This window comes from Drosophila novamexicana, unplaced genomic scaffold (genome assembly GCF_003285875.2).
Source record: "Drosophila novamexicana strain 15010-1031.04,08,12 unplaced genomic scaffold, DnovRS2.1 tig00001583-arrow-arrow-pilon, whole genome shotgun sequence".
NCBI classification, from domain to species: domain Eukaryota; kingdom Metazoa; phylum Arthropoda; class Insecta; order Diptera; family Drosophilidae; genus Drosophila; species Drosophila novamexicana.
In genome coordinates this window covers 83485-109809 of record NW_020824868.1, presented here as the reverse complement: position 1 = coordinate 109809, position 26325 = coordinate 83485, and the positions used below count along the sequence as shown (strand labels likewise).

The 26325-nt window shown below is 43.7% G+C and overlaps 1 protein-coding gene across 1 annotated transcript in view; it reads left to right on the top strand.

Moving 5' to 3' along the window:
- The window catches only part of LOC115768048 (midnolin homolog), a 107618-nt gene that overhangs the window by 74464 nt on the left and 6829 nt on the right, over positions 1-26325 (top strand). Inside the window, 4 exon segments of the mRNA XM_030712481.1 lie at positions 5197-5275; positions 12986-13716; positions 13934-14715; positions 14776-15712. Coding sequence (XP_030568341.1) covers positions 13117-13716; positions 13934-14715; positions 14776-15712 — 2319 coding nt within the window. The 5' untranslated portion in view covers positions 5197-5275; positions 12986-13116.

Below are 26325 nucleotides of genomic sequence, written 5' to 3'. Positions count from 1 at the left end.
TTAATAAAAAAATAAAAATAAAAAAAAACAACCAAACAAGAGCAACAAAAAATGAATTTATTTGATTCGTTTGATGCTCGTAAAAATCAATGAAAACATTTTCGAGCAGCCGCTGCCACCTTTGCCAATCTGTCTATAAGGGCTGCCTGCCCCGCTGCCCCACTGCCACGCCCACACCCGCAGCACCGCCCACAAGCTGCTACTGTTGTTGTTGTTAGCATGTAGTTGGTTGTTTTTCGAGCTATTCGAATGAAATGCCGTCGAAAAGTTTTGAGCCAAGTTTCGTATGAAATTTGTAACAGCCTCAAAACAAACTATAAAACTAGAAGTTTGAGTTTCTTTGAAACTGTTTTTAGTTTTTAGCTGTTGCTGCTGCTGTTGTTGGCTTTTTTATGTTGTTAGCTGAAAGGAATGTGTTTGAAGCCAGTTAATTGGATTAACACTAAAGATGCGTGTGTGTGTGTGTGTGCGAGGGTGTGTGTGTGTGTTTGGGAAACGAAATTCGATTTATGGACGAAATGATTTAATTGCCAAAATGCCATAGAACTGCAGCTGACAATGGGTTTGTTGGGCCCATTTCAGTGTTCATTTGAACATTTGGCCTAAAAGAGCGTTTCTCGAAATTACGTGATTGGAGTCAACTTTTGTAACTTTCGAGTTAATCAATTGTCCAAAATGGTCAAAAATTGTACTTTTAACAACGAATATTCGGGTTCGAATCCCTAGGGTTGGTGTATGTCTAGGCTAAAGGGCTTAATAGTAGCCAGAGCTAGTCAATAAATAATAATTTCAATAAATGAAAATCTGTACAGATTTGAACCAAGGCAAAGGTTCGAACTGGGAACCAACCAATATTGTTTTAAGGAACTTATCAAGTGAATGATTTAATCAAAAGAATTGTGTCTCTACATTAAATAGACAAAAATTAAGATGTGCTGCAAATGATGTTTGCCCCATGATATTTGGCTTGATATTTGGGCCGCGGTCTGAAATTACAGGTATTTTGCGTGGAACTTACCCTGTTGTCAGCTTTCACGTTGTTTTTTTGCCGTAATTAATTAAAGTGGCCAAGGCGAAATTAGTGGAAACGGACGACCCCATGCTTTTGACTCAAGTGAATCAAAGTTCAACCAGCTTGTCTGGTAATTTGATCAGCTACTTTGCCAATGTGGTGGATGTTGCTGTCGTTGTTGTTGCCGCTGGTTGCTTTTGTTTTGAGGACATAACACATTTTTCCACATTGTCGAGCATTGTCGCAGGGATAATAAGTTAGGTAGCCGAACGGTAAGGTCAGGTAAGGTTTGGGGCTTCAGACAATTGGCTTTGGTATTGGCTTTGCCTTTGGCATTGGCTTTGGTCTTTTGCATATGGGAATCGGAATCCCAGCAAATGTAAACGTGGCTCAAGTTGCCTGCCACACACATACACACACACACGCGCACACATATTTGTGTGTGTGTGTGCAGCGAAATAAAATTAGCTCAATGAGCATTTGTGCAATCAAGTGATTTTAAACAACAAAAATTGGGGGGGCTGTAATCGAAGTTGAGCAGCAGCAACCCTTGAAGCCGAAAGGGTTGTTCCCGGGTTGTGGCAAATAAATTTCACACACATTTGCGCACTCACATCCACAACATGTGTGTACGCGTGTGTGTGTGTGTGCAGTCAATAACTTTTGCTACAAGGTCGTCATCGTCTTCGTTGATTGTACTGAAAGGAATAAAACGAGTGCCCCCAGCCCCTATTTTGATGGGTACTGTGAGCATATGAAAGTGCCGTGTTATGTATGCTTAATTTTGTCGAGCGCCCATTTAGAGGGACAGTGCGGGGGTTGAGGTTATCTGCATGTAAACAGGCGCAGGACATTGCCGACATTGTCCTTGCACGTGACTCATGCGGTAGCTTTGTGTTCACGGTCCTTGTTTGAACAAAAGGGTTGCCCGCTTACTTTTCTGCCGTGGGTCTTCACACACACACACACACTCACACACTCGGCCACACACACACACACAGAGGAGCATATTGGTTTCTTGTAGTTGTGGGACTTCAGAATTTGGTTGCCCGGACGATTATTGCAGCACAGATCATTGGACAACAATTGTAAATTGATTAGAGCGACAAACTTGGCCATTTGATTCGGTATCAAGTTCCAGACTGGACAAACGAACTGTTCTTTTCGCTTCCCTCATGAGTCATGCCTTGCTGAACTAGTTCCATAACTGAGCGGTCGATATTTTGGATTCTTTATCCATGCAAACAGTTGGTAACGTTTGATACTTTAAATATTGTATATACTAGTTCATTTTGAATTCAACTAGTTCGCTTGTGTGCTATTTAGCATAGCTTCAACTCTTTTAGACTAAAATTCAGTTTAACAACAAATTTTACTTGAAAGCTAGATTAAAAATAAGTCAACTAGTTCTCTCAACGAGATCAAGTATGTCGGGTATTTTTGTCCAAATCTGGAACTAGTTCTCTTGTAAAATAAACTTGGATATTCTTTTAGACTTGACATTCTTATGAACCAGTTCAATAAACAATTGTATAAGAGCTTTGCTTCCTCTTGTGTTCCTTAACGGCTTTAAACGGACCTCAAATTTGTGTTCATTTTTTAACTTTCGCCTAGCGCACACACACAAACACACGCACACACACAGGCCTACATGCTGAGATTTTCCATGCCCTATGCATAACTTCATAATCATGTTTATGATCATTATTATGTTTATTATCATCGCGGGTTACTTTCATTGCGTCGTTGCCTTTGCTTTCTTTAGACAGTTTTGTCAATTCGCTGTGAACTCGCATCATTTGCAAGCAACGCGACCTGAAGCTGAATTGTTAAGGACCCAGGGCTGGGTAAAAAGGGGAAAAGACAAAATGTGGCAACAACGTTAGTCGCATTTGCTACAACACGATTTCCTTTAACTGCCATGGTTTTTCTTCTCTCGCACAGCTTCTTTGTTGAGCACAGCCGAAAAGGTAACCCACACCACAGACTACACACGCACACACACGCACACACACGCACACACAGAAGCACACAGCACACACATACATTTATATTCTTATTTATTTCTATTTTTATGTGTCACACAAGCCAAAGGAGCCACGCATTTTATTTTGCTGCGCATTTTCACTCCTTTTTTTGCTGCCACCCAACTCTGGCTCCGGCTCCAACATCTAGTTCACCTTCAACTTTTTCAGCTCGTCCTTTCAGCTCCTTTGGCATTTTGAACGCGGCACGACATTCTCCCAATTGTGTTATAAATTCAAAAATGAATAACGCACGTTTGCCTGTGGTTTAAAATTCTATTTTATTTTATTGCCATTGCCTGTGCCTTGCGCCTCCTGCCCCGCCCATAAGTGGCAGTCGGGCAGGCGGCCAGGCGGGCGGGCGGGCAGTCGGGCAGGTGGATCTAGTTCATGCTGACGTTTTTTTTGCTTGGCATTTGGCTTGGTTTCTTTTATGAAATGCTTTCACTTTTTCGACAGTCAGCTGTATTTTATTCTATCTTTTTGGCTAAAATTACACACTTTTAGTCTCTTGTTTTCTTTCGTTTTCCAACACTCGCTCAATTAAAACATTTTTGCTCTGACATTGTGCAACTCGGTTTTGCCCACATCCAAAAAAAAAAAAATCACACAAAACTGAAACTGTGACTCGAACTCACGAGACCTCGACTCGGACTTTGTGGCAGCCCCCCTCCCCTTCTTCTTTAAGCGTCGCACTGCCAGCTGCCACATACATACATATATGAAAAGGCAGAGCAGAGTTGACTTTTTTTTTTGTGTGGCAAGCTCTTTTTTTTTTAAAGCCGCTTAAAGAGTTTCTACTGCCTGCCCTGTGTAGATCGGAACGTGCATTCAGCGGTCTGCTCTGACATTTTTTATGAGCTTTACTCGGCTTCTTATTTGGTGAATTTATTTTTGCCCCGAAAAAATTTATTAGCCCAACGCAGCTCAATGTCTCACTGGCTTATTATTTATACATTTTTCTCTCTCGCCTCGTTTTTTAAGTGGCCCGCAAAGATAGTGTGCAGTCGGTAAATGTGTCACTGGTGACATGACAGCAAACAGTTGGCGAACTAGTTCCAAACGCTGTTCCAAAATGTTGGCAATTATTTACTGTTGAGAGGGAGTACTGAGAAACTGTTCCCCTGTGTAATTAAAATCTGCAGGACTACATTTGTTTTTTTTTTTTTTTTTTTTTTTATGCGAAAGCTGTTTTATGAAAGTGAAAAGTAGAAGGTCCTGTAAGGACATTAAGTGAGCCAATATCGTGAACTTGTTCCAAGGAACTACTGTCTTTTTAATTTACATCATATGCTCCTAAATATTTGTTTAGCTTAATGTATTGCTAACTCATTTGTGTACGACTGAGAGTTTAATGAAATTAGCTGGCTCACTGGGATCTCTCTTCTCTCTCTCTCTTTCTATCCATATATACATATATAGTTATATATATGTATATATATATATATATATATATATATAGTTATATATATATAGATTCATAGATTGACTATCTCGGTGCAATCACTGCTTTGTTCTAATTTGGGACTATGCCAATGAGAGAGAATGGCATAATTATGCGTAACTTATGGTTATGGCTATCCATGCCATTTAAATGCACATCAATTGTGTTGAAAGTGCACTTCGATTGCGATTGCGTTTGGGTTTGCAATGGCCAGATGTCAGGCACAACGATAACAATAACACAAATATCAATCACGAAGTCCAGTTGGGGATTGAATTAGGCATTCAGATATTGAAAACTAATTGAGATGAACTTTGACAAGCATTCAATTAGGTATGGATTTCGCCAGTTGGTTCCAGGCAAGCCAAAATTTTACTTTAAAATATCAAATCAAAAATACGTATGTGCGCCCGTGTGTATGTGGTTGTATCTGTGATTGTGTGTGTGTGTGTGTGTGTGGCATTGGCAGGCACTGTATAGTTAGTATGTCATATTTATATAACTCAATTTCTTACGCTTGATGAAACATTTGCATTCCACATGCAAATTTTACTTTGATGAGTTTTTCCTTTTTTCTGCTGCCTGCTGCCTGCTGCTCATTATTCCCTTTCATAGTGTATGCCAAAAGTGTACGCATGCTAATTAAATTGTTTTCCCAATGTACTCACTCTCCCTTTCTTTTTCTTTTTCTCTCCCTCTCTCAACTATGATTACAGCATTTCCATATTTATAAAGAGCCAAGCCGGGCGCACTGTGAACTGCAAATTTGGAAACTCAGCTTTTCTCCACTTGCTGGTAAGTTATGCAATATGCTTTAAAAAAGAACTGTCCATATATGGGCGATTATCTTAAGGCTGTGTGGGTGTCTGTGCTAGTGTGTGTGTGTGTGTGTGCACTTTGTTTATTTTACCGTTTTATCAAAGAACATCTCAACAACAACAACAACAACAACAACAACATCAAAAACTTATTGGAATTTAAAGATGTCAGCATTGACATGCGTTGAAAGCGTTGTCAGTTTCGATATACCCGCTGCCCCTCATCACAGCCAGCAGCAATAACAACAACAGCAACAACATTTAGCTAAGGAGCCCTCTGTTTTTGTATCAGTTTTATTGTGTTTTATGTCGCAGCAAAGTCAACCAAAAATCGGCTTAAAAATTCAAGAGCAACAATCCAAAAGATGCGTATCATGTGGCTTTTATGCGGCTGCCGCTAGCGTAAGGCATGCCCCGCATTCCCCACTAAATGCCGCCGCTCTCCAACACTAGCTCCCTCTCCCTTCTCTCACTCTCTCTATCTCTCTCTTTCGGTCTCTTTCTTTTAGCTCAAGATTTTCGTTTTCTATTTGATAAAGTGTCGCTGGACAAAAGTTGAGAAGCTGCAAGCGTTTTTCTACGTAACGTTTGCCCATGCTCCCTTTCTTGCTGCCACTTTCTACCTTTCTCTCTCCCGCTCTCACTTAAGATACGCATCTCAGCAGCTTGTTGTGCGAGTATGTGTGTGTGGCATTTTATTGTCATTGTGGCTTTTTGGGGCTCGGTGACTTTTTATTATAATATTATTTTTTTTTTGGTCTCTCTTTTGTTAGGCGCAAGTTAATCAGTCAGCGACGGCGGCCGCATCGGCTAAAGATACAGATACATTTACAGATACAGATGCAGATACAAATGTATTCGTAATTGCGTGCAGGCTGTGCAGCTGCCTCGACGACGTCGTTTTGTTTATGATTTGTCAAGATTTTAATCCCCGAAAATGTGTTTTAAATTGCAGCGCCTACGATAAGAATTGGGGCAGGGGCTGGAGCAGGGGCTGTGGTGGCGGCGGGAGACGCGGGGTCTCGATAGAGGATGGAGTCAACGCAAAACGCATCACAAACAGAAAGAAAAAAGAAACTGAAAATAAAACCTGAAATGTTGGCCAAGTAAAAGAGTTGCTTGTTTAGAGTAGTGTGCGGACGGGGGAGTGGAGGGAAGGGGTGGGGCAACGGGGCAGACATATGGCGTCCATAATTCGAAAGAAAGACGAACTGGCTGCGTGGGGAGTGCTAATAAATTTACCTTTTACCACAAAATATTGCCAACATTTGCAAAAGACAAACAGCTAAGCCCGGCACACACACACATGCACACACATGCACACACACACATACAGTCTTGTGTGTGGCTGTAATGTGTGGGCGGCGTGGCAGCATAAATCTATCTCCTGTAGTTGCAACCACTCTCCCGTTCCTGCAGCCCTTTCTGCTCGCTCGCTGACTTCTGATTGAGCAAAAGCTCCGACAACGTCGTCTGCCCATCCGTGCGTTGCCCCCTTCCCCCTAACACGCCTGCCCCCCGTCTGTCTGTCCGTCTGGGTGTTGATTTTTGTCAACCTAATACAAAGCGCAAACAAAATTTGTGTTGGCATTTGGTTAGATTTGCCATTGCTTTGGTTTTTCCTCTCTTTTCCTTTTTTTTTTCTTTTTGCTTGTTCAAGGGAAAGCTGTAGGAGGGACACGAGCAAAAAACTGTGTGCTTATGTTTGCGCGCGTGTGTGTGTGTGTGTGTGTGTGTGTGTGTGTGTGTGTGTGTGTGTGTGTGTGTGTGTGTGTGTGTGTGTGTGTGTGTGTGTGTGTGTGTGTGTGTGTGTGTGTGTGTGTGTGTGTGTGTGTGTGTGTGTGTGTGTGTGTGTGTGTGTGTGTGTGTGTGGGTGTGTGGGTGCGGAGTATTAGACTTGATACCAGCTAAACAAGAAGAATAATATGAGAAACACCAAAGTGTTGCAAAAGGATTGTTTTCTTCAGTAAGAGCAGCATATTAGGCTAGTGCTTGTTCGGACTGTGAGTAAACGAAAAAGAGACGACAAACGCTTATGTAAAGCATATTATAGATATAATATATCTGCAGCAATATGTTACATTGTACTCGTTCCCGACTAGAAGATACCCCGAAGCACACAATCGCGCACTTTCAAAGATTTGAAACAAATCTGATCTTAACGTGCCATAGAAGTACCTATTTTATGCTCTTTACTCACTTTTAATGGGTTTAGGCTATAATTGATTATTATTATTAGCTGATATTGATGAAACTTGCCGCGGTGAAACTTGTGTCTACAGTTCCTTTGGTAATTTTGAGCTATTTAATTTTGGATATCCTATAAACCCTGTATCCCGCTGACTCTAGCGCTTTAAGCCTACATAAATATGTTATATCTATGGGTTGTGATAGGGGACTATGAGCTCTTCTGATGACAAAAATATTTTCTATATTGCAAACATCATGTATATTCAATATTATTACTATTCTTATAACATTATTATTTATTCAATTTTTGTTACAATAAAAATTTTATAAAGTGCAGTACATTCTGTTAAATGTGTAGCTAAAGTTAAAAAAAAACTATCAAAGTTTGCTTCGAACAGCCTTCGGCTTAGATAGCCCAACATCTGAATACCGTATACAGCGTACGATATTTGCATTTAAAGTTTTATTTATATTCTCCGACTGTTAGTATGGGAGCATTCATTTATTCAACTGAACCATTCACTCATTCAATGTTGTCGGTAGAACAAACTTGTGTGCTCGAAAATGTAACAAAATGAAATATAAAACATTACGCGAATTTCGCTTTCATCAATTAATTGTTTCGCTATTGCTGTTGTTGTTGTTGTTGTTGCTGTTTTTGTTGTTGTAGTTGCTGATTCTACCAATTTGTGGCCCACATTCCATGTATCAGCTACAAGCAGCTGTTTCGCGTTGCCAAAACTTCCACTCGAGCGAGCCACTTGCAGCTAGAGTGGCCCCAACAAGTGCATCAACAGTTACCGCTTCACGCGATGTATGTTAATTAAAGTCATTATGTGGAGGATGCCCGCTGGGAGCTGTATGCAGCAGGCAGCAGGCAGCTGCTAGGTGGCATGCCACTAATGAAATGCCTCTGCCTGTGGTACCGTTGCGATCCTTGTTATGGCTGGCATTACGGCTGCAGCTTCAATTGGTCGGCCAAATTGGCCAATTTTCATATGCATGATGCGATAGGGCTCAAGGCAAATGGGAAAGCTGTCATGAATGAATGAATGAATGAGCAGCGTGTTTGAATGGGCGACTGCATGAATGAGTGCGTGAATGAATGAGAACCAGCGTCGCTTCGCGTTGACAACAATGCAATTTTCGGGCTATAGAAGCTTGAAGGGGATTTTGGGGTATGGTGGGGTATGGTGCGGTATGGTGTGGGTGCTGCGTGTGCCACGTGCCAGCAGAAAGCATTGTCCGACCTAACGAAACATGCCACATGCCACATGCCGCATGCCGCACAGCAACTGTGCAGCAGCGCACGGAAGCATGCGTTTGGGCTTTTGATTTTTCAACGCGTTCGCCTTCTAATGATGTACAACATGCACAAAATGTGTTAATGAGCCGCACGCTCGCTGACAAGGAGCATGGAAAAAGAAAGAGAGCGAGCGAGAGAGAGAAAGAGAGAGAGATAGACCGAGAGAGGGGAGGAGGGAGGGATAGAGCGCAAGAATGAGGTGGCAGTAACTGTGATTAGCTAATGAGTTCTCCCTTTGGCAAACCTGTTGCTCTTGTTACCACTTCTGTTCGTCGTTGGGTTAAGCTTTCCACAGATCTCGACACATAGCAATTGCATCGGCTATTTGCAGCAATTTGCTTAGCTGCAGCAGTCGCTGCCGCCGTCATGTATCCATAGGAGACAAGATACTAGCTACGAGTAGATACACACATGCACTCATGCTGCGGCCATTTACTGCTGCAGCTGCTGCTGCTGCTGAAATACAAACAGAAAATGAAGAAAAATAAAACAACTTCAAATCAAAGACATAGCCTTGGCTAAATTGCTTTGCCCAGACGCCCACACACACCCAACCCAACCAAACGGCGGCTGGCAGTGGGTGGGCTGGGGGCTTGGTGAACTGATGTCTAGTGTCTGGCAATCAGGCCAAGTCTGAATAAAAAATGAGCACCAGAACGAGTCCATGCACGTCCAGCTGAGCCCGGTCAAGTAAGTCGCTAGATAATCGATTCAAATTAATCGATAATTGGAATATCAAAATTACAATATAGGTAATGCCAATTAAATCAATGCAGCTGTAGTATTTTCAATCGAAGCTTTTCTATATTTAGTTCGATCAACATCTGACAGAGATATCATAGAGAGTATATATATTTAAAATATATCTAGACGTTTGTGCTCTCTTCCAATATATATATATATACCCGTTTTTAGACATTTTTATTGGGTACGAGGTTTACAAATATGATAAGGACTAAAAGTGAGTTTAGGAAATGAAAATATTATTAAATAGAAAGCATTAATATTTACACATCTAGAAGAATTATAATGAATTTAGGTATAAGAATTACTAGAGAGAATACAAGAATTAATTCCAATTTGCAGAATAAATTAACATTCACTGCGTTGTTAAATTAATAAAAGCGTATTAAATAAATATCGTCTTATTATGCGATTCTCATGCAAATGATGAAAAAATGCATATTTCAAATACCGCCCTACTATTCAATTCTCATGAATTATGCATTTTTCAACATCGCACTACTATGCGATTCTACGGAATGAAAAAATAGTATTTTTCAATATCGCCCTACTATGCGATTCTCATAAATTCAAGTAGGACTTACAAGGCGCCAAGCAAAAATCAATAAAGTTTGTTATGTGTGTGTGTGTGTGTGTGTTTATGTATGTACGTGTGTATAATTTGTGCACTCAATTCTCTTCCGCAATATGCGCAATATGAAAGTGTATACGTTTTTCATTTATTTTAATTGCGCTTAGTTTTGAAGACTTTTCAGCTGCCAATGGACAATCATATTATATTCAGCAAAAGTTGAATAAATATTCCCTTTAAATAAATACTGTTATTGGCTATGCGAGCTGGCAGTTCGAAATTTGTGTTGCAAGGCGCCAAGCAAAAATCAATTATCCATGCCACATACACGCCCATATATGTACTATGCATATTTATATATATACATATATAAATATATATATATATACATATATATATTAGGGCAATATTTTTAGTATTTTAATTGAAAAAAATCATTTAACTGTGTAGTTGCAGCTATTTCCAGCGCGTTAGTCTGAATTCTTGTTGTTGCTCTTGCTGTTTTTTTAATCTTCAACATGGCCAAACTCAATCAGCCAAATCAAAATGTTGCCTGCAAATAAACGCCAATTGTTGTTGCAGTTGCTGCCGCTGTTGTTGTGGCAGGCGCCCATAGACGACCACAAACAACTCGTTAAAATTTGCATGTGAAATGCAATCGCCTAAAACTGGAAAACAGGCAAAACAAGAAACAAAAAAAAAAAAAACAAAAAAATGATGTAAAAAATCCAAAATATTGCTGAAAAAAGTCGAATAGACGTAGCAAATACGCGCGCACGCAGTCGGCCACAAAACGTTGCGAGTGTTACAACATCGCATGGAATGGGGATGAACAGTGGGCGCGGCTGCTTGGGTGGTGGCCTCAGTGAGCCAAAGGGCTGGCCAGCTGCTGCTGCTGTTGCTGTATGGCCAGTGCACTAATAAAAACAACTAAACAACATTTTTGGCCATGCCACACGGCTATCAATTTGATATATCAATCAGCGTGGGAGGAAAATGATTGCCAGTTGCTTGTTGTTGTTTGTAGTTCGTTATTGCTGAGCATTCAAATCGAAATGCCCAAAAAAGGACACCAAAGATGTCTATCCACAGCATGCCACCAATTAAATACACTATTTCATAGCCAGAAGTGCCGAAGCCCAATTCCTGCGTCCGATTGCTCCCAAGGAATGATACGGTTTTGCAGATAGGTTTGGGGAAAGTATGATTCAAGCAATTCCAGAGTTTTGTTTAAGTGAGAGAGATCCTTTACATGTGGGCTGTATGATATGCTCTTCTGATCCGGCAGGTTTCCAGAGAAGAGAGACAAGCTTGAATCAAAACTGATCTTATGTCAATTAAAAGAACATACTCACTTTATGTTAGTCGTAACAATCTCCATCTAGGTGTTGCACGTTTCATGCCTAAGTTGTGATACCCTCGGCTAGGGTATTCAAAGAAAAACAAATAATAATGAACAAAAACAAAAAGGGACTAACAATAACAAGAAATCTGTGGCGAGTGCAACATTCAGTTGAGCTGCAAGAACTCAATAAAAAGAGAAGCAAATTGCAGCGAATTTCAATTGCCTGTGCGGCATTTGCAACTTGTCCTTGGGGCAAGTTCTGTGCGGCTGCCTCAAGGATTAGCTGCTCTGGCTGGGCGGTGGCTGGACGGATCGCTGGCTGCGCTGCCAGTGGCTCATAAAGGGGATCTGCGCCCAGTGCTCTGATTGATTTATGGCCACGCTCAAAAAGTGGGCGGCCATCGGGTAAAGGGATTAACAGCGGGTGGGTGCAGACCGATGCGAAGATAGAACGGATCTCAGTTTCGGCTCTGCTATCAGTCACACACGCACGAAAAGAATGAAAAGAAGAGTGCGCGCCATCTGGTCAGTGGAGAAACGACTAGCGGTTACCCTGTAAAAAACTCAGCGAAAAATCATGTGGAAAGAATACAACTGGGGGAGTAAATATTTTATAAATTAAACGATCTAAATTCATGACTTGCAAAAGTAAATTAGTTTAAATTAGTCAACAAGTTCGATAGTCAATAGTTTTCAGCGTCAATGCTATCGATAGTTTGAAATACTTCGACTTTCCCATTATTTAAAGCAGCTACACTTCAATTAAAATATATTTAATGTAAATAATATATCAAATAGAGGGAAAATTCGTTTTCTTTAATTATCTATACATACCATCACTGGCAAATTAGTTTAAATTTAAATTTAAATATATCTTATCTTCTAAGTGTATGTTATTAGACTTCACTTATATTATTATTATACTTTTTTTTGGTAAAGTTGGAAACTGCTGAGCCTTTCATGTATAACCTTCATGGCAAGCTACAAATACACCTTAGCTGCTGGCATTCACAGGGTATAGAAAGACTTTGCCTTCGCTCGTCGCCTGTTAATAGCTTTAATGCTGTTTTATGGCATTCGTCGAGTGGCCAGCTATGGAACTGGGAGCTGGGAACCGGGTACTGCTAGCTGAGAACTGGGAACTGGGAAATGGCATGCCAACGCCAAATGTTTTACATGCGTGTTGTTGTTTCTATTGTTGTTTTTGTTGTTGTTGTTGTTGTTGCGGCGGCAACAATGTTTTGTTTGGCGGTCGCATAAATAAATTGGGATTGGACTATTCGCTGGCTCAGTGTCGGCTGCCTCAGTGCCGAAGCAAAGCTCATAATTCCAGCTTTTATTTGTGGGATTTTGGCATGGCATGTCAGTCATGTGTCGCTCTGTTTCTGGTTCTGGTTCTGTTTTGGGCTCCGGCTGTCCGCCCCATCCGCCCGCCCGCATGCGCATTCGTAACGCTTTCAATTCCAACGCTGATTAATGGCTTTGTTTGCTCTCTCTCACTCTTTACTCCCTTTTCCCTTTCCCCTTTCAGATGATGCGCTTTGGCAGCGCTTGAGAATCGTCAACGTCATTAAGGAAGCTGATTGCGATTGCGATTGTGATAGCGATAACGATAACGATAAAGATACCACCGCAATACTAGCCACAGCCGACAGCAGCAAGATGTATCCAGGCAGCGCCAGCAGCACCACCACCGCCGCCGCCGCCGCAGCCGCGTCCAAGTTTCAGAATCGCTGCGCCTCGCCACAATTTGCCAGCTTTGCTCCACCACCGCCGGCAGATTATCCGCCGCCAACATTGCAACAGCAGCAGCAGCTGCAGCAGCAGCCACATCAGCAACAGTTGCAGGCACAGACCACTGCGGTGGCGGTGCACAGCGTACCCGGACATGGCTCCATGCGGCACATTCAGCGCAATCAGCTTACTATGAGTGGACACGGACATGGCCATGGCATGGGGCACGGCCATGGACACGGACACGGCCACGGACACGGCCATAGCCTCGGCATGGGAATGGGCGGCATTGGACATGGCGCCGCCACGATGGGCCATCATCACGGACATCGCGGCGATCTAATCTTTCCGGACGACATGGACAGCATTGAGTTCTGCATGCCGGCACCGCCATCGTCCTCCTCGTCGTCCTCACAGCAAAACGGGGAACTGATGCTGCTCCAAGGCGGCCACGGCGAGCCCTTTACGGAGCGACGACGACGCGGCCACAGTCGCCGCAGCAACCACAAAATGGATGTGGAGCAGCAGGTAAGAGAAGCGAGCATTAAACTGAAATTTTAGCTGAAAGTCAACCGAATTAGATACAATTAATTAACTGAATTGGACTCGAATTGTTTTCGAATGAAATTAGAGCTGATTTATAATATAAACCATCCCACTAAAATGTTGGACTTTGCTTTAAATTCAATCTAAATCAATCTTCTTAGATTGAGTTAATATCATGTTCTTCTACTTGAATCTGCAGGTAAAATGGTCACGCAAGAACATCGCTGCTACCATGGAGCGCTTTGAGCCCACCGCCAATACTCAATCTTCGTCGAGCACTTCGTCGCTGGACTATGGCTTCGCCGCGGGCGTTATGACGCCCAGCAGCAGCAGTGCCACGCCCTCGCACGGGGCTGGTTCAGCAGCTGGGCTGTCCTCGACGCCCTCGCTGCATGTGGCCTACAATGGAGCCGGTGCAGGTGCTGGTGCTGGTGCTGGTGCCGTTGCTGGTGTGGGCATGGCCGCGAGTGGAGCAGCTGCAGCTGCTGCCGCTGCACCATTCAATCATGTCTACTCCTACGCATACTACGAGCCCGGCGCGGCCAAGTGTCATACGAATGTGCCCGCTCAGGGTCAGGGCAACGGCCAGCATGGACCGTCGAAGAGTCCGCCGCGTAACTCGATACGCGCGCTGCTGGCCAAGAGCTTCCGCTCAAAGTCGTCGTCGCACAGCGGCCAGTCGACATCGTCCTCGCCAAGCGCCGAGGAGCGGGACAGGCACACGTATACCACACGCTATGGCACCACCGAAAATCTGTACGAGGAGGTGAGCGACCAGAAGATACGCAAGGTGCTATCCGACAACCGCATCGCCACGTCCAGTGCAGGCAACGTCAAGGAGGAGCTGCGTCGCGTCCAGCACAATCATTTCCGTGTGCTCGACGAGCTCAATCTGTCCCTGGAGGCGCTCATAATGCCGCCCACGCCACCGGACATCAGTCCCAGCCATGGCGGACCGGCCAGTGCCAGTTCCAATGATGTGCAGCACGACTCGCTGCCCGCCCCCAGCAACAGCTGCAGCAGTGGCAGCGGCAGCGGCAGTGCCAGCGGCAGCGGCAGCGGCAGTGCCAATGCCAGCGGTGCCGCCGGCAACATATCCTCCGCCCAAGCCAAGAACGTGCTGACTACAAGCCAGCGACCGCGTCGCGGTGGCTTGCTCGGAGGTGCCGCCGCCAGTGCTGCGTCAAACTCGAGCTCAGCCTCGCATGCCAGCCTCGAGAATCTGTCGAGCACCTTGAACAGCATGGAGCTGAAGGATCATGCCCACAGCAGCTGCATCAATCCGGAGTTCGATGAGGGTGACCTGGACAGCGGCTTCAGCGGCAGCGGCAGCAGCAGCGGTGCCAGCTACAATGAGAGCTTGCGCTATTATAAGACGGCAACGCCTACTAGCCATAGTCATAGCCACAGTCACAGCCACAGCCACAGCCATGGGCACTCCGCACACAATCCCAATCTGATGGCCCACAACAACAACAATAACAGCAACAGCAACAACAACAATAACCATATACACACCAGCACGTTGCCGCACAATCTGCGCAGCTGTCGCTCCTCGACAGCCTCCGGCACATCGACATCCAAGAGCAGCATGGCCAGCTGTGGCGAGGATCAGGGCATCGCCGGCATGGGCATGCCAATGGGCATGGGCATGGGCATGGGCATGGCCGTGGGCATGAACTCTGGCATGAGCGTGGGCATGAACACCACAACCATGGGCATGGGTGGCATGGGCGGTATGGGCATATCGGAGACGGCTGGCGGCAGCTCAATGTCGCCCTTCAATTATCCACGCCGCTGCTCGGCGGATCAGCAGCGTGCCTCCGGGCGTTCGATTGCCTCGGCAACTGGTTCCGCAACGGGCCCCTCCATCACAATGGCCACCGGCGCGAAACCCAAAAAGAACTTCTGGACCATGAAACCGTGATGCTACAAAAAGGCCCTGCGTCACATATGCAAGAAATGGAGCATTGTTATGGTGAGTACTGAGACAATTAATAATAGATTTAAGTCCGAAAAGAGGCTGAAAACTGGAACTTCGCTTTTTTTTTTTAATATTAGCCAGACCATTAAGAAAAGACGAGTCATAAAGCGAAACGAAGAATATTATATAAAAAAGTCATTATATGCAGAATGTTGGTTCAAACCGTCAACTGAACCAGATTTCAAAAGACACAGTTCTAGGAAATATTTTGTATGAGCTTCCTGTGCTATTCGACAGGTCTGCCTAAGATATTTACGAACTATTTAAAATGCAATTTGACATTTAAAGTGGGCCTCAGGCTCTATACCTGAGGAAACTCTAGACATTTGCTTACGCTACGCTTATCAAATTGATTGTATTTAGTTTTCATCGACTTTGAATGGAATTTGGGTGGAGTAATTAAAATGTAATATTCATGTATACAAACATCACATATATATACAAATTTTTTTAAAATACTAATAAATAGCTAAATATCTGCAGCCTTTTAACGTACATCTGCTGTCAGTCTGTTAGCTAAAGCTGATTGCTTGGCATTTACTTAGTAGCAGTGCTGCCATCTATTTTCACTTAGAGCGTTATTTTATATCTTGCTTAAATGTTATCGTTATCGTAATCGTAATCGTAATCGTAATCGTAATCGTAATCGTTATTATTATTATTTTTGTGTGCCACATCTCGTTTTTTTCACGCGCCCTCAACCACTACTCCGCATCTTGTTGTCTCTAACTGTTGCAGCATCAATTTCAACTTTTCAACTTTAATCATAATAAATATGCGGCCTGGCCCAGACTCGGGCTCAGGCCCAGGCCTGGGCTTCAGTTCAAATCAACGAGGCACTTCCGCTGCCGCTGCCGCTGCTGCTGCCGCAGTCAGCGTCGCTTTAGCCACTCTCGCATATTCCCAAGATAATAAATTTATTAACAGGCAACGCGGCAGCTACAGAAGCATCATCATTATCTGCAGCGGGCAGCGGGCAGCGTCCTCCGCACAACCCCGAAATGAATCAATTAAATCTGATTGAACTTCATAGATTTGTTTCATATTGTGTGTGTGTGTGTGTGTGCTTTTTTTTTAATTTCACTTGCAACTGAATCTGGGGTAATGCCGGATTCGGATTCGGACTCGGATCCGGACCGCATCATCTGCCGCTGCTGCTGTGGGCTATGTGGGAACTTGTTTGCACAGCCAGAAGACACACACACACACACAGACACACGCGGGCATAAACATGCCCCCATTTTCTTGGTCTGCCGCAGGGATTATGAGTGTCATGTGTGTGCTAGTGTGTGTGTGTGTGTATGTGCCCGGCCATTAAGGCGCCTGTTGAAATCGAAATCCCAATATCAGCATTTAAAGTCTTACGGCCTAAGATGCAATCCTCTGTGCTCCATACTCAATATGCTATTTTGCCGGCTATCGATTTTCCTCTCGCCCAATTCTGGCTCGGAATTCCCAATTCAGCGAGCGCACCCCTTGTGAATAATGTGAATAATGCTGTTATTCATTGCATTTTGTTATAAATCTGTCAATTTGCACAATTGTGCGTGTGCTTTGTGCATTCGACAGGGTCGCTGCAGAAGCGAAGCGGACGTTTGCCATAGCCGGGACCCTGACGGGGACGGAGACGGGGGCGGATTTGTGGCATGAGGGTGAACCAGACACTCGACACTTGCGTGAGCAGCAGAAACGAACGAAGAGCAGTAACCATCTGAGAGACTCACAGACTCGCAAGAGGCTGAAATATTTTTCGGGCTGCATCCGCATTAGCATCCGCATCCGCAGGGCGCACGTTTTTGGGTACCATAAAAAATCTGTTGCAAAATGCGACTTTGTTGTTGCTGTTGTTGTTGTTGTTGTTGTTGTGCGTGTGTTGATTTATAGTCGCAATTGGGCTGAGGCGCAACTAATTTGCCACGAGTGCTAAGTAGCATGCGAAACAGGGAGACGACAGCCAAAAGCATGTGAGTGCAGCACCACATGTGTGTGCGTGAGTGTGTGTGTGTGTGTGAGTGAGTGAGTGCGTGGGAGGATGGGTGGGTGCTTGTGATGTGTAAGAAACTCTATTGGTAATAGTTAAGCGCGATAAAGATACATTTTTATAACGCAACGCGTAATACGCATCGAGTCATACTCAAAAAATACTCATTTGTGTATTTGTGTGAAAGAGAGGCCTCTGAAATGGCATAAGTTGTATTGAGAGTCAATTCAATTCACTTTGGATTAATTTTAAATACAAATATCGCGTAATACTTATCGGGTAATACTCATAAAGTACTCATCCGAATGAGTGTGTGTTGGAAGTGAGTGTGGCTTGGAAGTATGTGTAAGCTTGTGAAATGGCTTAAATTGCATTGGGATTTCGATTTTTTTTTTTTTATTTCAGCTTACTCTAGTGATATTTCCATTAACATATTTCGATAAGTACATCGATTCTCGTAAAGTACTCATTTCATTAACACTCAAGCTCACATGTGTGCGTTAAATAATGTAGACTTTATTGCAATAGAGTTCGGTATAGCTTACATAAATTAAAATGCATATTGCTTGTAACACCTATCGAGACTTACTCATAAAATACTTATTTGGCAACACTTTAGTGTGCTATCATCAATTGTTATGTGCATTCACTTGCATTCGTGTGCTGTTAAATGAATATTCAATAACAAACACAACTACGCTCTCATCTATTATTCAATTGGTTTGAGTCCATGCGCGCAGAATGATCTTTCATATTCAATTGCATTCATTTTGCAACGAAATGTGAATGATTCTCATTCACATGCCACATGCCACTGGCCGCAGGAGCACGGGCACAGGATGCGCACATGTGTGTACTTCACCCTCCCTCACTCGCGACCTTTTTTTATGTCTAATTCAGCTAAACTTGATCTGAAAACGATTTGTGTACATTTTGACAGCAGTTGTCGAATGTTTCACTCAATCTCAATCTTTCTCTCTATCTCTCTCTGTCTCTGGCTGGCTTTCTTTTTTTAACTTTTCCGCCGTACGGCAACCCTGACGACCCACAAGCCGCGCGGCTCACTTGAAAATCGCTTAAATGTTGCCAAATCGCTCGTAACCAGCAACAACAACGAAACAGGCTAATAAAGCAAAACAGCAATTGGGCGAGAAGGAAGTAAGAAAGAGAGAAAGCGAAGAGGAGCAGCCAAAAAAGGCAACTCAAATGAAATCAGAGCCACATCAAATGCCAAACGTCTGTTCGCAAATATGAAAATGGATTTCAAATGGATTTGAATGTACTTGGAGCAGCTCTCCTCTAGCCGCAGACCCAGACCCAGACCCAGACCCGGAATGAGTCGGAGCCGGACAATGACGGACATATGCGGCATTTAAGGGGCCACATATGCAGCAAATCGGACGTAAACATTCACTTAGCCATAATAAAAGAAATGAGAAAGAAAATGAACGGCAAAGCATTTCGATTGCAGCGGGAATAAAATGGCAACAACAACAAAAGCACTTGTTTAAATTTGTCAGTTTGTAGTTTTCAAATACCCTTTTTCAGGGGGGGGTACTCTTATTTTCGCACCCAATCTGACATATTTTTGGCTTCTCTTAATGTGGATCAAACAGAAACCTGAATTAGATATCATTAGATGAATAGAGAACTGTCGAAACAAAGCCTGAACTGAATCATATTCAAAGAAGAACATATTTAATTTTATAAAAACCTTTTTCAAATAGTTGAATATGGAAACTTTTAAATAAGAAAATTTAAATAAAAAATGTAGATACATCGAATTGTCCTAGGCGGGGTTCGAGCTTTGCTTCTTAAAATTTCATTAAATTGTAGGGCCTCAGTTCATGCTAAAGCTAAGTCAAAGCAATCAAATTGAAGCATATATTAAATGAGGGTATAAAATATTCGCGAACCTAAAGTTAGACGTTTGCTTAGGTCCGTTTTTCTATTGCTGTTTTGTTTGCCAAATTCGACGCACAAGTTGCCAGTTTCGATAAGCAGCTCGAGGCATGAAGCGACTGTTCGATATATTCGAAGCTGTAGCTGGGCTGGAGCTGAAGCTGGCGACTCTAGAGTCTTGTCTGGCTGGCGAGATTTAGCCATGCTGATTAAAATTGAATGATGGCCAGAAGGACAGCGACAGCGACAGCGAGTGACATAGAAATTGCTATGGCAGAAGCGAGCGCAGATCCACAAAAACTGGTCCCGGCCAAGGGCGGGGGGACGAGGGCGACTGGAGGCATGCGATTGGTATTGGGCTTGGTTTAGTTTGGTTTGGGCAATGGCCGTCATGCCCTTCAACAATTACACACAATCACACACACACACACACACGAGCCCAAAATAAGGAAAAAAGAAACCTTAACCCACTGATGGCGCCCGAAACGAAGCCGGAGACATAACATAATAAATTTGCAGGGAAGGCAGCGCTTCGCTATCGGCACAGTGGTTCAAGAAACAGCAAACAATTGGTAGCATGTGTGAGATTTTAATATATAATTTTTGTATGCTCACAATTAGTCGCAGATGCGGTTATATTGTTTATAGTTATATTTAAGTATAGTATATATAAATATTCGTGGTTGCATTGCTGCATGGCCCGGCACCAGTGTGCACTGGCAGGGCGCCAAGAACCAAGACGGAATGGGAACTCGCTGGAGCAAGGACACGTTGGTGGGCCGTGAAGAAAGGGGGCTGGGGTAAAAGCGGACAATGGCAAGCGCAGAGCAATAACACGAGGGTGGCTCAACGGTGGCTCAGCGCTCGGTGGTTGTTGCTGCTGCTGTTGGCGTGACATTGTCAGCCTTGGACTGAAACTGTGCCTGTTCTGGGGGTTGTCTGCAAATCACCCACCATTTGCTGAAGTTGCCGTCGTCGTTGTTGTTGTTGTTGTGGTTTTCGAAACTGCGTCGTCTGCGGGCGCAAGAAAAACTGTAGTAAATAATTCTTTAAAGATTTAGAGACACTTGGAGAACAGATGCGTTGCCAGCAATTGCAAATTTTTATGAGATATACCCCGAGCCAGAGCCAGAGCCAGAGACAGAGACAGCGGCCGAGCAGACCTGCTGCCTGAGGCACGAGGGGGTGGCTGCCGGCGGCGAGTCAGCGCGTGCTTGGCGCTGCTTTTTAGCTATTTTTGTCAGCAAGCGTCGCCATAAGCGGGCCACATATCAAGATTAATTTTTTCCAAGATAATAAATTCAATGCAGATTAAATGGAAGACCATTAAATTATCGGCAGCAAAGTCGACTGTGAGATGCCAGCCAAGTGGAGCGGGGCTGAGTGTTAGTGTGTGTGTTTCTATGTGTGTGTGTGTCCGTGTGATCGCTAGCGTATTTTGATAGTGCACTGTAATTACGCTTAAGCTAAATTTAAATCAGTTAAGATGCTCATAAATAAAATGAGTCAAAGAAATCTCGAGTAAGGATGTTGAGCTACAAGAGCAGCTTTTAATATCTATAGAGCTTTCTTTTTTTCTTTTTTTTTTATTTTAATTTTTCTGTTATTATCTGGAACAACTTAAATTAAATTTGTATGAATATTTACAATCTACTTATTCTACTGGTAAGTCTTATATACAAATTTACAGTGTCAACTATATAAATCGATCTGGGAGATCTATTGGGTGAGACCTTCGTAGTCTCCTCCGCGTTCGGAGTCCTCCAATTCTGCGCCTATTCAGAAGACGCCTAGCCAGTCGATTAGGATGACTTCTCAGTCGCGCTATATAATTTGCGGCCTGTATATTTATTATGTCCCCGACTTTGGGCACTCCTAAGTCTTTTTCCAAGTCGGAGGTTCTCATATACCAGGGGGCACCAGACAGATATCGGAGCGTTTTTGCTTGGAGCACCCTGATTTTTGAAAGACTGGACTTTGCAGCAATGCCATATACCTGGATACCATAACGCCATTCGGGAGCTATGCAGGATTTATAAATGGTGACTTTATTTTTCAATGACAACGCATTTCTACTCCTCAGAAGCCATCTTAGTTTTCTTATTCTGTTCTTTAGGGTTACAGAGACACTTGTGATGTGCTTGTTAAAGTTCAAGCGTCTGTCTAGGTGCACACCTAAGTATTTGTGGCTGTTGAAGTGCGTCACCAATTGGCCGCGCAAGAAAACTCCCGGACACATGTCCCTCCGTAGCGCATAGGTCACATTGGCGCATTTATTTAAATTAATGCCAATATTCCAGCGCTTGGCCCACATTTCAAATTGGTGGAGATATTGCTGCAGGACGTCGGTAGCTTCGTAGACACATTCGTTTCTTGACAAGATGGCTGTGTCATCTGCAAAAGTGGCGATTGTAAGGTCGTGGGGGTCCGTGACTTCAATTGTAGAGCCAGTGGGCATATCGTAGGTAAAGAGGGTGTAGAGCGTGGGCCCTAGCACACTCCCTTGAGGAACGCCAGCCCCGATGGCCTTCATGTTGGACTCAACTCCATCGAGTACTACCGAAAATGACCGGTTTGTCAAATAACTCTGCACAATTGAATATAGTTGAGGTGGCAGTAAGGGCTTAATTTTGCAGAGTAGCCCATCATGCCAGACTCTGTCGAAGGCTTGTTTTATGTCTAAGTACGCTGCCACTACGTACTCTTTGGCTTCGAAACCCTCGAGGATAAAATTCACCACCCTATTTAGCTGTTCCCGTGTGACAGCAGTCTCGTAAGCAGACAACGTTCGAATAGTTTTCCGATCGTGGGCAACAAACTAATAGGCCTGTATGAGTCTAGGGACGAGGGGCTCATTCCAGCCTTATAGATCATGCATATTCTCGCCTTTTTCCATTGGCTTGGAACATGCCCCAATCTCAATACCGCATTAAAGATTAACACTAAAAATAGGACTGCTCTGACCGGCAATGCTTTTAGTGTTATGTTGTCGATGCCGTCATCGCCAGGAGCTTTTCATGTCTTAAGTGCTGCTATGTGGTCTGATACTTCGTTGACAGTGATTGGAGCAACTGGGAGGCTTAGCTGGCCTGGGCTCTCCAGTGTGAGTTGAACCCTTCTGTTCATGCTTACCGAACTTGTATTAAAAGGCTTGAAGCGATCCTCCAAGTCTTCGGCAAATGCATCAGCCCGTTCCTTTGGGGATCTGGCCCAAGATCCATCAGGCTTTCTGATCGGAAATTTGGGGGACACTTGCTGTTTGTGCCTTCTCGTCAGTCTCCATAGGGAGTGACTTGAGGATTCATCTGGAGAAACATTTTCCAAAAAACGGTCGGTTTCCCTTTGTCTATTCAGCTGCAGCAGCTTTTTGACACGGTTCGACACTCTACGGTAGATCCTGTCCACAATTGGATCTCCGGTTCGACAGTACTGCCTTCTAATCCTTCTCTTAATCAGCAGTAGTGTATGGATTGCTGGCGGAAGTCTCACTTGTGGTCGTGAACTTTCTGATCGGCTTACTGGCGCAGAAATGAGGGCTGCCGAGTGAACCTTGTTCAGGAATAGCGCATATACATCTTCGATGTCTTCTGGTGCAAGTATTTCCAAGTTTAGGTCTAGAGTTTCCTCTAGATCTCGTCGAAAAGCAGCAATGTTGGCTCCAGGAGGCAGCAGACGACCTTTAATTGTTTTGCCCTTTGGAATACAGTCGTAACCAACTACTAGTGGGATATGATCAGAGGATAGCTGAAACTCAGGCCTTATACTTAAGCCATCTGGGTGAAGTCCGTTATAAATAAAGAAGTCAATGGCACTCGGCGTGTAACTTTGGGCAAACGGGAAATGAGTGGCTTGCCCAGTCGCTAGTATTTCAGATGATGAGTTTTGCACCGCGTCCAGTAAGCAGGTGCCTCTTGCGTTAGCTCTAAAGCAACCCCAGCATCTGTTTTTGGCGTTGAAATCGCCTCCTATAAGGAACATTCTTCCTAGTCCGCTAAAAAGTTGCTGGAATTCCATTGCTGACCACGACAGTTGCGGCGGGAGATATGCCGAAGCAATGGTTAATTCACCCCTGCTAGTTGCAATCTGGATGCTGGCCATTTGCAATTTCTCCATCCTTACCGGTTCATTTTGGAAATATTCGATCTCCTGCTTGATAAGCACCGCCGCTCCTCCTCTTGCTCTATCGCTAGGATGATCCGCTTTGTGAATTTTGTAGCCTGGAATAAAGATGGATACACCGATCTGAAGCCAGGTCTCTGTAATTAGCATCACGTCAATATTATGTTCAGTTAGGAAGTGCTTAAGCTCCTCCACATGCCCAGAGATACCACGGGCATTCCACAATCCGAGGCATAGTGAACTGTGCATCATTTTTTGGCGTTCAATAGACTCAGACACATTTGTTTAAGGAACTGATTCGTCTCCTGAAGTTCCTTAAACATAGCTTGTAGAGTGTCGACTTTCACAGTGAGTGCTTCTATTGCAGCCTCCAGCCTTGAACTATTGTTGGGTGGGGTATCTTGGTGCTTGGGGGTAGGGTTCCTAATTGACGTCTCTTTATTGAACTTTTCCAGCCCAGTACGCAGAGTATCGGCGTACGAAATATTTCCACGCACTAAGGTTGCTGGAATGTGTTGCTGACGGTCTTTTTTGCCACTGACATTACTTTTAAATCCTAGACTTACTTTTGGTCTTCTTTCTTGCGTTCTAGCTTTGAACACATTGCACCCCTTATGCCAAGCCTCATGGTTTCCACCGCAGTTGATACAGCAAAGATTCTCAACCAAGGTTTCTTTGCATTGAGCTGTTGGATGATTTTGAGCACACTTTCCACAGGTATAAGGCCTCATACAGTAGTTTTTTGTATGTCCAAATCCTTGGCATCTGTGGCACAGGATGGCATTCAAATTTTTCTTTGGTATTTCAACCAAGACTCTTTGTCGCCCTATTTGCTTGATTTTCAGCGCATCCTTATTATTAGGCTCGCGAGCCAAATCAATGAAAAAAAAATTATTTTGTATTAGTTCCTCAATGGCTTCACCGTTTTCCTGTTGTTGGGCCTTACGAGGACGAGGATTGTGGATACGAAGGACACTGTGTCCATATCGCATAAACTCCTCTTTAATGCTATCTTCAGGCGTGGTGCTAGCCAAATTGCGGACGATAAGCCTGAAGGCCTTGTCTTCCTTCAGTTGGTATGTAAAGTGATGTGCATTATTTTCTTTGAGAAACTGCACTAGGCTTCGATATGAATTCGAGTTTTCAACGTGAACTCTTACTTTTCCTTGTGTTCCAACGTGGAGGGTATAACTATCTGACCCAATGACTGTATCAAGCTCTGCCTCCATCTGGGTCACATTGTTTACATTTTCAATGAAGATGGGGGGTGGCTTCCTGGATCTGGGTACTCTGGCTTCTTTTTCCGCATTCAGCTCTACTTCCATCTCTTCTGCCAGTGCCTCGGCATGGGCTATTTCCTCCTCTGTAGGATCATCGTTTTCTTCATTATCCAGTATTGCAAATTGTTTTTTTGAGTTTATTGGGATCTCCTTTAGACGTCTGTCCATCGATATCTGAGATGCAATTAACCTCCCTTTTTTACCATTTGCTTTTGGAAAGCTTGAAGGCAGCTTACGTTTTATTTTGGTCGTCATCCAGCTGAGTGATTTCACTGATGACTTTCCTAGTTCATTGATATTATTTTCTGATGCGCCTGCAACTACACTTTTGTAGTTAATATTTGGGATGGTGCACACTCCTCCACTTGAAGTTGTGACAGTGTAGGTAGACGCGTAGATGGACTTTGTCGACGTCAATGTGCATGTCGTTGCTGCAAAATTGCTACTACTGCACTTAATTGCAGTATTTGAAGCACTTACAGTATTTAGGGAAATCATTTCACGAATTTCCGCAGGTGTAGCGCCAGCAATTCTCATCATTTTAGCGAATTCTGGTCGCAGCTCTCTCGGTTGAGAGGGCGTGGATGCACTAACATCCATGCCCAATGTTGTTTGACTCAATGTTGTTTTTTTCTTATTAATTTTTCACGAAAATTATAAATTTAATGGTACACAATTTTTATTTTTTTTTTTGATGAAAATTTACCTCTGCGTTTGACAAGCAGTGTTGTAAAAATATCTATAGAGAATATAACGAGAGAGCAGTATTGCCTATAGCATACTTTTGGGAGTCATGAAAGTGGGGGAAAGTGGAGCTGGGAACACGGCTGAAAAGTCTCTGGCTTAATCGCCTGCTACGCTTTTTTTGCTCTTCAGCAACATAAACTAGTTTCAATACATAGCTCTGTTGCAGCAGTTCGCAATGAACTAGTTCTTGGGAAACCTGGGATATTCTAGCGCTTAATGAACAGCATCTTGGTTCACGCAGCCAGGCTGGCTTTTCGCAATAGAAACTGCTGCCTAGCAGTCAGTCATAAAGGCATGAAAAGCGGACCCAAACCGAACCGCACCAAATGGCGGATAGTTGGGGCACAACAAACAAAACGAGCCCAGCGCAGCGCAGCGCAGACACATCAATTACGGCTCGTTTGGCTGTGGCAGAGGCAAGTTCACAATTTTCGGGGCAGCTGCAATCGAACGTCGCTTTTGCAATGTGTGTGCGAGTGTGTGTGTGTGTCGTTTGTCGCTTTTGGAAAAAAGTAACAAAGCAACAAGAAAAAATGAAGAAGAAAAAGCCAGCGTTAAATGCAAGCGCCAGCAACAAC